Genomic DNA, 14376 nt, shown 5'->3' on the forward strand with positions numbered 1-14376 from the left:
CCACAGGGTGTTCCAAAGTTTGAGAAAAAAACAGTTTGATTCGTACACCCTGTATACAATGACAATGTACCTGTCTAGCAACAATATTATTACAGCGATATTGATAAAGAATAAGGCTATAACATATTAAAAAAATTACTTAAATCGGACATCAGGTTTAGGAAATACAAGACATTAAAAATGACCGTTTTTGGGGTGCCCGTTTTCTCTGCCGGTGAGTGTAGATTAATTTAATTTCCATAGAGCTTAGGTTCTAAAATTGTTTGATCAACTCATATCAACTAGATATTTTTATAATTTATAATACAGTACAAATGATTGTGCTGGATGCTAGATTTTTTAACTGATAATGTCAATACCACTAGAGAAATAAAAAATCTATCAAAAATGTTTGGGTGCTATATCAGTACTCAAATATTGCTATAAAACTGTTGATTTGTAATAAGTAATATTCTTAATTCACCATTAAACTTATCTTCTAGTTTTTAAACATGTTTCAAATATCTTGTTAGGAATAAATTGGAATTTCAAAAATATGGAAACCAAAACCAAGATAGAATGCAATTCTAGGCTCGTTAATAAGATTGATAGAAGAAATTAAAAATGTATGTAAACAGTTGAAGAGAAACAAAGCACCTAGACCATGGGATATACCTGGAGAATTGAATTGAACAACATGAGATATACCTGAAATAAGTAAGAAACAAAAATGTAGAACAATGGGTATACCACTCATCAACATTAAGTACAGTATACAGTACCCACCACCCTACTAGATAGGAACATTGAGCTATTACAGTCCTGGATCCTTCACTTGTTGTAATGTTTATTTTTGTGTCTGTATAGAAACAAAACAAAAATGTATAGAAACTGAATATTAACATAGAAAGTTGACACATAATAATTAATCAGCTGCAGTTGACATTGTTATAGTTGTCATTTTGTTAAAGTTGTAAAAGTTTTAAAGTATTGTAATATTCTTGGTGTTTGAATAAAGTTATTTTAAAGCAGAGTAACAATACTATTAATTAATGTATTTTTTGTATGAAAAACAAACAATTATTATTTTGAATAGTTTCTTGACAGTAACATGACAGGGATGGAAGTCACATCTGAGAACGAACCGGATTAGCCCATAAGCTCCAATTAGGTACCTACCCATGTATCTATAGTATGTCCCACCTTGACTTTACACTGTAGGAAACATAGGCAATGCAGTCCTTATGAGAGTTTTTAACTCGGTGAACATCAGAGAGATTAAATTAAAACTGTTTTAGAAAGATAATCTACAATTTTAGAATTATTAAACTGTTTTAGTTTATTTGATATACTAGTTATTATGCATATGAATCCTAAAATTGTAGATTGCCTTTCTAAAACAGTTTTAATTTAATCTCTCTAATGTTCGATTACAAATTCTTTTTGATAAAATCAGCACGAGGGGTAAACCACTATTAGAAATCATTGTACATTTTTTGGGTAATCACCTGGCAATACATGGGAATCAACTTGGGAATCCATAGGAATCACATGGAAATCATGGGAATCACATAGAAATCCATGGGAATCACATAGAAATCCATGGGAATCACATAGAAATCCATGGGAATCACTTGGAAATCCATGGAAATCAATGTGGAAATCCATAGAAATAACCTCACTTTTTAATATCACTTGTGTTCACACATGTTTTAGCTGCCTTGTTTTTGTTTAGATTTTGTGGGTTTTTGAGTGTTTTTAGTGCTAAAAAATTACAAAACTGGTAAGTAATACTAATTCTTGAGTATGGAATTTAAAAAATATGTGATTGTACCGACATTATCAGCATCTTTAGCTAATAATCTAGTTGAATTGTTTAGATTTGTTTGATTTGCATCTATGTAAATTTAAAGGGTCAATATTGCATTCACTGTATTTAAATTTATTAATTTGTATTTATTATTAACAAACCCAGCAAACATTCTGGCTTCTTTGATTTCCAACCAGGCCCTATAAATTTTACATTTTTAATGATAACTAATTTATACCTTTCTTGTTAGGACTAGCTGAACTAACATTACATAATAATTAAAATAAAATAAAATTATTATGAACAGTGTAAAAGTTAGAGAGTATGGCTAAGTACGTCGTTGCAATCAAACTGTGCTCGAATCTGACAGCACTGTTATAATGTATCTAATAAGAATAGGTACTATATATACTCCGAGATATAGTCGTAAAAAGGCATTGCTTTATTTAAAAGTTAGATTTGTTATTATTTTCAGGTTACTTACGATGGAATATATTAATGGTTTGTTAAAAAGTTTTGAAGCTGAAGTTCCCGCTTATCTCAAATCACTTCTTATATACAACGGATTTGATAATTTATATTCCCTTTCACAGTTTAATATTGATGAAGACATTGAGAGAATGGAGTGTTATGCAAGGGACGTCCTTTCAAAGGTATTGAAAGGAGAAGAAAAAAAAGCAATGTTTGGAATTGTCAGCGAAGAATGCTCTCTATTTAAAATTCCGGAAGGCCATAAAAAGCTTTTGCGCTTTGTAAAGGAAGAATCAGAAAAAAAAAATTAAACTGCTAAAACGTCCACTTCTTTGTGAAAGGTCTGAAGGCTGTCCAGCTGAAAAAACTTTCCCCAAAAAGAGAAGAACAGTGACAAATAAAAGTACATCTCGATCTGAGAGTGGTAATGAAGGCGATGGTTTTTGTACTCCAAATGATGGTTGTGTTTCTCAAGATGAAGAGCAAGTTAATTATGCGATGCAGCATGTTTTAAATATTAGTCGAAGCTATATCGATAAATTTTCACGAAATGAATTCGACAAAGGCAAAATTAGTGAAGAACGATTACAAGATGTTTTAAATAATTCCAAAAACCTTAAAGTCAAAATGGATGGTGAATTTACTGCAAAAATATCTTGCCCTTTATGTACATTTATTTCTTCAGCCTATTCAGAAAATGGGTGATTTCAAACTTCCTGAGACATTATAAAATACATTTTAAAGATGATGGAACCAACTTAACTAAAAAATTACCGATTAAACCGCAGAAACCCGAAATTCAGACCACTATACTTAACTTTATAAAAAAAGATGCTAATAAAAAATGTGACTTAAACCAAGATTTTGAAGATCCAAGAGGAAATCTCTTTGACCTAACCGATCCCAATACAGATTTAAATTATGGAGCTTCGACATCATCTGGATTGCACTTGGAATTGACTACTGAATTGAGTCAAAATGATTCGTTCATTGACCAAAATTACGAAATTCATGATGAGGCACAGCAAAATAATCCTAATGGGGTTTTTTTACACTATAACACAGACCTCGACACAGACTCTCCAACAGATAATCAATCGTCGAGTCAACTAAGAACAATTGTTGTTAATGATTTTTCTACTGAGGAACATCAAGGAGCCAGCCAAGTTGTAAATGATATCCCAGTATCTGAATTAGAGTATAATCCAGACAATTCATCTCCATTGGAAGATTTTTTCTTTCTTGACAATGTAGCGGAAATCAATCAAAGCAATAATGGTTCTGAAAAAGTAAAGTCTCCCAAAGCTAAATCTTTATTTGATGATAGCAATTCCAGAAGAGAAAGAAGCTTGCGCATATTAAATGAGTTACCATATCATCAAACACAAATAACAACTTTTCTAAATACCATAAATCATGCCATAGACACTAACCCAGAAGTTACAAACACCCTAAGTATCCTTACCGAAAATCAAGGCTTTAATAAATTTAATTATGGCACCAAAGGCCTACTAAAATATCTATTAGACTCAGCAATAAGAAACTCTAAAAATAAATCAGGACACACAAATAAATTTGATGATGGAATGAAACGATTCTGGCTTTATATATTCATTAGCGCAGGAAGGATGAGTTATGAAATATTGCACTCAAATTTAAAAAATATACTGCCTTCTGTCACAACTATTCACAGACAACTAGAAGAAATGAATAATATATTAGAGGGTGAAGTGAGAATTGAAGACTTAAAACTTTATTTACAAAAGAGAAATTATCCACCCATAATTTTTATATCCGAAGATCAAACTGCACTCATCAAAAAAGTCCAATATGATTCAGCTTCAAATCAAATGGTTGGCTTTGTAGCACCTTTACAGGAACAGACGAGATTTCCTCGCATTAACAAATTCCCAGTTGATTCAGTTAGCGACATTGAAAATGCTTTTAAGAATAAAACATTAGCAATAAATGCATATATTTTTATGGCTCAGCCATTAGTAGATGGATCACCCGCATTTTGTATATCAATATTTGGCAGTGATAATAGATTTACCTCAGAAGATGTTTATAAACGATGGCAATATCTCATAAAGGAAGCAGGAAAACATGGAATTACAATTTTGGGCTTTTCAAGCGATGGTGACACTCGGTGCTTAAAAAGTATGAAAATTATATCGAAATTGTCATTTACTTCATTGAACCCTTACTCTCCCTATTTTCAGGTTAGTTATATAGTACTGTGATATTCTAAATTCATAATTTTATAAAACCTCAAAAATTTTTATTTTTTTTCTCACTATAAAACAATCTCGAAAACAATACATATTTTGCTCTACTATTCTATACTTAATTTGTAATTATTTTTAGGCGAATTACAATTTAGAAAATCCAGCAGTTTTTCAAGACACTATACATATATCAACGAAGCTTAAGACTCGTTTATTAAATGAAAATATTTCTATGAATATGGGAGGAAAACGAGTATCTATTGACAATATCCGGTACATAATTGAAAACTATCCTAGAGATAAACACTTATTATGCAAGAGCTTCCTTGAATGTAAGTATACTAGAATAAATTTGCTACTTACTTTTCTAATCAAGAATCTTCCAGAAAAACGTAAAAATATATCAATTTGTCAGCTTTATTCAAATTAAAGTCCCAACTAGATATATATGTATGTATGTATGTAGCTATGGTAGGACTATTATGCATTTGGCTGTATTACATAGATAATAATTTTCGGTCCACAAAACATTTTTGAGCTATGCACTGACACTTTTCTTTTTAGCTTCCGACAAAATGAACTTCAATGCAATAGACAAGTTAAGTTCTGAACATGCCACAAATATGCTTAAGGAAGTTCCCAACGCCGAAGAGCTACAAGGCAATATTTAATACTGACTCGCAACATATTGGATGCATTCTTGTTAAAAGAAATTAGTGTTGAAAGACGAGTATACCTAATTTGGTATTCAACTTTTTTCATGCGTATTTGGAAAGCCTGGCTAAAAAAAAATGGTGAAAATATCCAAAAGAATTTTATCACCACAAATGCCTATACATGCATAGAAATAAACGCTCATGGAATTATTTTAGTCATTGAAAAACTTCGGCAAAATGGAATTTCAGAAGCTTTTCTTCCATGGCTGTATAGCAGTCAGCCATGTGAAAAAGTATTTAGAGAAACTCGGTCCATGAGTAGCACATTTTCAACTATGATAAATTATACACTGCTGGATGTTTTAAGAAGATTAAAACGTATACAAGCTATGCATGAGATAAGCACAGACTTAGGTAAATAACATATTGGCTGCTAAAGTTATTTTAATTCTCGATTTGATCAATCCTTTATTTTCCAGGTCCCAATTTTAGATTCCCCAGGCAAGAAAACAAACGACTTGGAAATAATTCAAGTGTCTTTAAAGTAACTGAGTTTCCATCAACTGATGAAATGATTAACATAATTAAAAAGGCCCAAGAAGACGCACTATCTGACGCTAAAAAAATTGGGATGGAAATGAACAGGGATTGTTGTATAGAAATTAATTTACCGACTTGTGACAATCCGGAAGAGCAAGAAGAGGTGCAGGGAAGTATAATTATCACTGATACCATTTCAAAGGAACATGAGCCAGACCTCGAGCCAGACTTTTCTAATGAAGACCGGGAGTTTCTTGAATATATATATATATATATATATATATATATATATATATATATATATATATTATATATATATATAATCGGTTTATAACGTTCTACGACGTCTTCCGATTCCCAATCGCCATTGCTCTCGATCGTAGCACATGTCTTCGTTCAAGCCTCTTTCTCCGATTTCCCTATGGATTCCTTCTATCCAGCTTTTCCTAGGTCTTCCTCTCTTCCGCCGTCCTTTTGGTGCCCATCGTAGCACTTGCTTGGGTAATCTGTCTTCTTCCATACGTTGTACGTGGCCAAACCATCTTAGTTGCTTTGTTTTTATATCGTCCATTATTGTATGCTTTACATCCATTATCTCCAATATTCTTGTATTTCTGATTTTTTGTATTCTTGATATACCAGCAGATCTTCTCCAGAAGTCCATTTCAGTTGTTCTGATCATATTTTCGGATTTTTCTTTAAGTGGCCAAACTTCGCTGCTGTATGTTATAATGCTCTTAACAATGCTGTTATAGATGTTACGTTTATTTTCTTTGGAGATACTTTGGTCCCATAGGATTTTGTTCAATAATGCGATAGCTTTCCTTCCTTGTGTGCACCTTTCTTGGATATTCTTGTCCAACGTTCCATCTTGTGTAATTGTAAGACCCAAGTATTTATATTCCTGACAGTGATTAATAGTTATTTCATTTTCCAACGCTAGATCCTGCTGTATACCTCCAACGCACATATATTCCGTTTTCTTGGTATTCACTTCTAAACCCCAGTTCCGGTACTCTTCTATGATTTTTCGGGTCATATATTCAATATCGTGATAATCCTGGGCCATAAGAATCTGATCATCCGCAAAACATAGAGTGTATAGCATGTTATCATCATTTAGCGGTATACCCATATTCTTACATTTCCTTTTCCAGGATTTCAAAACTTGCTCTAAATATATTTTAAATAGTGTCGGCGATAGACAGCAGCCCTGTTTAAGACCCTTATTCACTTCAAATCCTGACGAGATTTCCTTGCCTAGCTTAACTTTTGCTATATTATGTTGGTATAGATTTTTTACAGCTTTAATGAGGTTCAGACTGATGTTAGTTTTTTCGAGGGCTTCCCAAAGTTTACTTTGTGGTACAGTATCGTATGCTTTTTTTAAGTCTATGTACACTAAATGCAGTTCTTGATTGTAGGCTATTTGTTTGTCTATTAACTGTGTTACACAATATAGGTGGTCAGTGGTGGATCTGCCAGCGCGGAAACCGGCTTGCTCTTCGGCCTCTAAGTCCTTGTATTCTTCTTCTATTTTATTTTTGATAATTTTTCCGTAAACTCTGCTGATGGTGCTTGTGACAGATATTCCCCGGTAATTATCGCATATATTTTTACTGCCTTTCTTGTGTATTGTAGAAATTACAGACAATTGCCATTCTTTTGGTATGACTTCGCCATTCATACATCTATTAAATAGATCTCTTAGGTATTCATACAGGGTGTTGCTACCGTATTTGAGCAGTTCTGGTGCTATGTCGCCAGGCCCTGACGCTTTTCTATTTTTTAGGGATTTGCATGCATTTCGTACTTCTTCCAGTCTTAACCGAATCGGTGAGCCACTGACAATTACATTGAAACTTTCGTGATCTTCGTTTTTAATAAAATCTTCTCTATTTTCTACTAGTAACTGCTTGAATATACCTCTACATTTAATAATTATGACTCTTTACATTTGAGAGACTATACGGGTCAAAAGAAAGCACAAAAATCGTGTCTGTCAGTGACACTTAAAGACAAAAAAACACGAATTATAAAAAAATCTACTCTAATTTGGTTTTTTCAGGAAAAACAGGGTCGTTTATCAACCGACAGACTGCTCCGAGTAAAGGGAATGACAGTTAAAAATACGCATAAGGGGTTATCAAAAAAAAAACAGTTCAGGAAAAAGCCAGGCCAAGGACTTCAACCAGCAGGCAATATCAAAAAAAGAAAAATGTTTCGTCAACCTCATGAACGAGCTCATAAAGATAGTACATCTGAATCTCGATCTGAATCAGATGAGATTAGCTTAGAAAGTGAAACTTTGAGTGAAGATTTCTCTGACTTAGAAGATTGCCATAACGAAAGTACAAAAATGCCAGTAATTCAGCTAGAATCTTATTATGCTGTGTTTTATGATACACAATGGTATCTAGGGCGTGTCATCAACAGCTACAGCTCAGAAAAGTTTAAAGTGAAATTTTTACAACAAGACCTGGATACTTTTAAGTGGCCCAAAAAAGATGATATCCAAGATGTTCACAAAGAGTTTATATTTTATGGACCAGTTAGTCTAAGCGGAACTGAACCATTTTCTTTAAAAAGAAATGATTTGATTGCTATTAAACAGAAATACAAAACAATCAAATCCATCAAATCATTAAAAAATTAAACATATTTTTTTATGTTATTTATTATGTTAATAAAGCTACTTTGCTTAATTATTGGTTTTTAATTATTTTTATTATCGGTTTTAAATTTAAATCCTATAAAATAATAAAAACTGAAATGGGAATCATATGGAAATCCTTTGAAACCACATGGAAATCATATGGAAATCCTTGCAAATCATATGGAAATCCTTGGAAATCATATGGAAATACCTAGGAATCATATTGCAAAACCTAGAAATCCTTAGGAATCATCAGAAATAGTTGGGAATCATTAAGCAATGATTGCCAAATTTGGAAATCATTGTACAATTTTGAGGCTAGTGGTTTACCCCTCGAATCAGCATCACCGCACAAAAAACTCTCATGACTGCATTGCCTATGTTCCCTATACTGTAAAGTCAAAGTGGGATGGACTATACCTAGTAGCATGATGCTACTATATATACATTCAACTTTGTAGATGATCAAGTAATAATGCCTCAAGATTATGACGATTTAAAATACTTTGCCTGAAAATTAATTGAACATGGGGTCTAGAAGTCAATAAAAAGAAAACTGAATACTTGTGCGTTTAGTGTTGAAAAATTCTCGAGAATGAAAAATCAGAGAATATTCTCGATATGGAGAATTTTCTGAGAATGAGCCCTATGATGCACTTAGGGATATTGTTGAAGATGAAATAGGGTATTAAAAATCATGAAATTATATACAAAATTATGAGACTAAACAACAGTGTTCCTTATAAAGCGTGTCTACTTAAGTTGGAAACATATGGAAAACTTTTTTGTTATTCATTTTACGAAAAAAAGTTATTCTTTATAAAAAGTTCTGCATGCTCTAAAACCTAAGATTCAATCATCACATATCAAATTTTGTCAATATTATACGAGGTATGTCAAAAAATATGAACTTCGTTCAAGAGTAAAGTACCTGTATTTCTCTCAATATCGAAAATTCCTATTATGAAAAGTTGTTTGGAAATAAAAACTAAGATCAAATATGCAATTACATGCTTCTAATTGGAAAAAAATATTTTCCAAATTTTTCTCAAATTTATTGATACTAACTTGGTTTTTATTTATAACACATGCGATAACTCTTTTATTATTACTTTTACGAAAAAAAGATCGAAGATGCAATCATCAGATATCACGTTTTATTAATTTTATACGAGGTATGTCAAAAAATATGAATTTCACCCAGGAGTAAAGTACCTTTATTTTTCACAATATTGAAAACGGTTATTAAAAAAGTTGTTTAGAATTACAAACTATGTTTCAATATGCAATTACATCCTTCTAATTGAAATATTGTGAAATATAAAGGTACTATAATTTCGAGCGAATTTCATATTTTTTGACACACCTCGTATAAAATTAATAAAAGTTGATATATCCTGGTTGTGTCTTAGAATGCAAAGCTTTTTATGAAGAATAACTTTTTTTTACTAAAGTGAATAATAAACGAGTTATCATATTTGTAATAATTAAAAACGATGTTGGGTATCCATTTTTTTAGAGAAATTTTTTTTTCAATTAGAAGCATGTAATTGCATATTTGATCTTAGTTTTTAATTCCAAACAACTTTTTATCATAAAAATTTTCGATATTGAGAGAACTAAAGGTACTTTACCCTTGACCGAAATTCATATTTGTTGACATACCTCGTATAATATTGAGAAAATTTGATATCTGATGATTGAATCTTAGGTTTTGGGGCATGCAGAACTTTTTATAAAGAATAACTTTTTTTCGTAAAATTAATAATAAAAAAGTTTCCCATATGTTTCCAACTTAAGTCGACACGCTGTATATAAACAAAATACAAAAATAACAGAGAACACAAAATTTATTTGATAAAAAAATTAAAGTTTCCTCTTAACAACAAATAATGCAAGTAATGGATGTGGCGATTTAATCAGAAAAACATGAGGTCTCAGGTTAAGAATCTATTTCTATCATTAGCTCATCCTGGTCATCTACATTCTGCATTTCAATGTACTTACTGATGAGAAGTTGTGGGATTTTATTTTTCACAAGTCGTCAGCTCAGTCATGGATTTGTCTACATCTAAAGGGGCATTTAGACGGGCTAGTTTTTGAAGCAATATGTTGCCGAAAATATATACAGGGTGAGTGGGGAGGAATGTGCCAAACTTCAAGACTGTATAATATACGTAAAAATAATAAAAAATAATGCATATCTTGTTATTCGATTTTCATTTGTTTCCGAGATATAGGGTGTTAAAATTTTTCTTACAAGAAGAATTTTATTCAAAAAAATTAGGTAACCCTAATATACAGTTACAATTGAGATATTTTTATAATATGTAAGTATATACAATTTAAATTCTTTGACAATAGAAAAGTTTGTTGACAAGTTTGTTGACAATTTACAAACTGACGATTTATTTATTTGGTGGGTTTTAAGACATAGTTGTTGCGCATATTTTGACATATAATTGAGAATTTTATATTTACCATTGGCGCGCATACGGATAATAGTCTGTAATTTTTAAAGATAAAAATGGTACGCCACTGAAATATTTCAAATTAAAAATTTTTCTTGAATTCCTCGTTCAATTTTTGACAAAAATCCTCGCAAAAATCTATCTTCCCTTTTTTCATGCAACGCTTCGTTTTCATGCAAAAAGTAAAACATCATAACGCTTACAAAGTTTTCGACGAAGTTTCTGTATGAATGTGTAGAAACTTATTCCGAATACGTTGTAAGAGTTAAGATATTTTATTTTTTGCATGAAAACGAAGCATCGTATGAACAAATATGAAGATAGATTGTTTGTCAGAAATTCAAACAGGGAATTCAAAAATCATTTTTAATTTGAAATATTTCAGTGGCGTACTATTCTTTTTTCTTTAAAAAATTTCAGACTATTACTCGTATGTGCGCCAATGGTGAATATAAAATTCTTAATTGTGTGTCAAAACATGCGCAACAACTATGTCTTAAAAACCACCAAATTTCATTTGCACATCTCAACCGGTTTTAGAGCAATAAATAAATCGTCAGTTTGCAATAAAAATTTTAGCACCCCATATCTCGGAAACAAATGAAAATCGAATAACAACATATGAGTTATTTTTTATTATGTTTACGTATAATATACAGTCTTGAAGTTTGGCACATTCCTCCCCACTCACCCTGTATTTGGTATGTTTCTGGCAACATTACAGCCATCTAATGAAAATATTGCCATTTGGCTGAGCCATGTGGACGAAATTTTACTGTATTTGAACACTATTGCAGTGCCTGATGCGTTGCCAATAAAGTCGAACTGCTGTGGAAAATTTTGCATGTTGCTCTGTATTTCCTCTTTATTTCCTGTAACTACTCTGTTGAAATTTAATTTGGTTTTGTCAAAACATACAAAGAAAAGATGAATACTTGGTCAAATTAAATCACAAGAAGGTTTATTAATGCAGTACATTTACATCCAGAGTTGTGGAACTTGGCATACTTCTGGAACTATGAGACAAATGGAAGAGATATATAAGATATATAATACATTTCTTCTCTATTCTTGGCCCTACCATTATTTATTAATAGTTCGAAATCACTTTTTGACATTCTTGTAAAATTCTTGAAACAAATAATTGTCTAGCATTATTTCCATAGTTAAATTACTCATTGTTTTGCGTTTACTTAGAAAAGCTGTATCCACATTTTCCGTTTTTCATTTTTCTTTTTTATGTATCGTCTTAGCACGATTAAGGATACAGCAACTCTCAAGAGAATATTCTCGAGAACGAGAATATTCTGGCTGACAGGGCCGGCGATAACGGGCCTGCAAGGGATGCATTGCAGGCGGGCGACCCTGTTTGGGGGGCGCCAAAATGAGCACCTTTTTCTGCTGGTGTTGCACAAAATCATAGAAAAATTATTTTCTTTCAAATTTTTCAATGCAATAGAATTTTATTCACAGCTCCAGTATGCGTAGTGTTTGACAAACACTCATTTTCAAAATGCTATGGATTTTAAAATTTAAAATCCAAATTTAAAATTAAAAATTTTAATCCGGAAAATAATTTTTTTAGATAATAAGAATTAAATAAGATATTTACATCCTAATTACATTTTGTACCATTGCCAGAAGATAAAATATCTAAATATAGGTAAATACCTAATTAAACCGAAGGGCGCCTTAGCTAGTATTGCAGGCGGGCGCCTTATACCCTAGCACCGGCACTGCTGGCTGATCTCTTCTTACATCACTATGAGCGTTGGAGGACATGAAAAACATTAGACAAAGCCATAAGAGAAATACAGCAGGTAGAAAAGTCATTATGGTGTTAAACAGTATTTTATGGGACCAAACCATCAGCAAAGAAAATAAAAAGAGGATGATCACTGAAATAGAGAACACTGTCAATGCTGAGACCAACAGAATTGGATCTTTGGAGAAGAGCTGCAGGAAGATGGAAGATCTAGAAGAGAAAGGATTACCAAGGGAGTCAAAGGGACAATCACAGAGGCCTTAACTGTCAACAAAAAAACTTATGTGGACCAGACATATACAAAGAATAGATGAATGAATACTAAAATGGCAACCATCAGGAAAGTGAAAATTAGGTAGTCCCCGAAAAAATTAGAGTGCAAATGAATAGACAAAGAGATGAAAGAAAAAAGAGAGAGAAACATAGAAGAGAATTTAAGGAGCAACCAGACGAAGTGGCAATTGGAAGTCGGAAAAATGCTGAGAATGTTATAAACCTAAATGTAGTAGTAGTAATTTTTTCATTTATTCTTTAAAAGATATCTACCTAATCAAAAATATTGTAGTAAATATTTGTGGATACTTTTAGTAGTAAATATCAATTATATGACTTGAAACAACAATATTAAGAAAAAATACTGAATTTCTATACAGTTTCATCGGAATGTGTTAATTTTTTCTTTGTTTATATGTACAGATATTATGCAGACTGGAATTTTTGGAACCAGTTAAAAGATTATTTTTTACTCTTGCAAATTGCTTACATAGATTGAGAAAAGGTAAAATACTAAATGTATGAATCACCGACTTTCTTAAACTTCCCAGAATAATTAATACATAATATGTTATTAAAAGAAATGAGTATAAATCTTACCTTAAGTTCTTGTGTCAATGTTGTCTCATCATCCAGATTGAAGATATATTTCACACAGTAATCAGACGAATCTATCTGATTACCGACAAAAAGGGGCACTGCCTGATATATTGGAGAACAATGGTAAAATGTTACCAAAATAGAACCTCAGTTCTATTAACAATGTGATTTCCAGAAAAGTCTTACAAAAAAATGTGGACTCGTCACTTGTTATTTTCGATAAATTAAAAAATAAAACAGTTATGTCAGGCGAAACGTATGAACGAATTTAGTTTAAATATTCGGAAAACATAAAATCAATTTGGAAAATTTGTCACAACAATTTTTCTCCGCAGAAATGAAATTTACTTTACTGTAATCACCCGTGAGTGTCCGTCACAACTGTCATTCAAATTTCCAGAAATCATTGGAGTTTGATTTGCTAAAGAACGAAATTAATTTTAAATCGATTGTCAACTCGAACAAAGGAAATCTGTGATTCGAAACATATTCTGTCTCTGTCTATTATATGAAAGGGCTGACATTCGAAATCTAAACAATCGAGTAATCGAGAATAGTTCATTTCCGATATTTGCATATTTGTAAAATGAAATGTTGTCATCGACATGGAAAAGACGAGGAAACTAGGGCAAACCTTAATTATTATGTTCACAAGAAAATATAATATGAACATTATTATGAAAACTACACCAACTAATAATAATGATGATCATTAATGATTCAATACTTCACTCTATTTTGATATTTAAAGATGTAGGCAACATACAATTCTTAATATGATTGTTTGCCGTAGCTGAGGATAAGATCCTTTAACTACCCGCGCATCAAGCTATAACATAACTACACGCGTGGTGTACTTTATACGCCACAAGAAAATACACTAAAAAACAGCGGATTTGTTTATTTTTTTTTTGAAAAATACACTTA

The 14376-nt window shown here is 31.7% G+C and overlaps 2 protein-coding genes across 2 annotated transcripts in view; one reads left to right on the forward strand and one right to left on the reverse strand.

Moving 5' to 3' along the window:
* Window positions 1-13937, reverse strand: part of LOC114329296 (uncharacterized) — a 158662-nt gene extending 144725 nt beyond the window's left edge. Inside the window, exon 1 of the mRNA XM_028278343.2 lies at window positions 13450-13937. The gene's annotated coding sequence lies outside the window, so the exon portion shown is untranslated. The remainder of the gene's footprint in view (window positions 1-13449) is intronic.
* On the forward strand, window positions 2926-12840 carry LOC126880719 (uncharacterized). Its single transcript, XM_050644765.1, has 7 exons — window positions 2926-4482; window positions 4628-4820; window positions 5053-5148; window positions 5361-5558; window positions 5624-5847; window positions 7753-8235; window positions 12589-12840. The coding sequence occupies exons 1-7, from the start codon at window positions 2926-2928 to the stop codon at window positions 12838-12840; spliced, it is 3003 nt and encodes a 1000-aa protein (XP_050500722.1).
* Window positions 13938-14376: the final 439 nt, after the last annotated feature.

Source organism: Diabrotica virgifera, chromosome 2, assembly GCF_917563875.1.
Source record: "Diabrotica virgifera virgifera chromosome 2, PGI_DIABVI_V3a".
NCBI classification, from domain to species: domain Eukaryota; kingdom Metazoa; phylum Arthropoda; class Insecta; order Coleoptera; family Chrysomelidae; genus Diabrotica; species Diabrotica virgifera.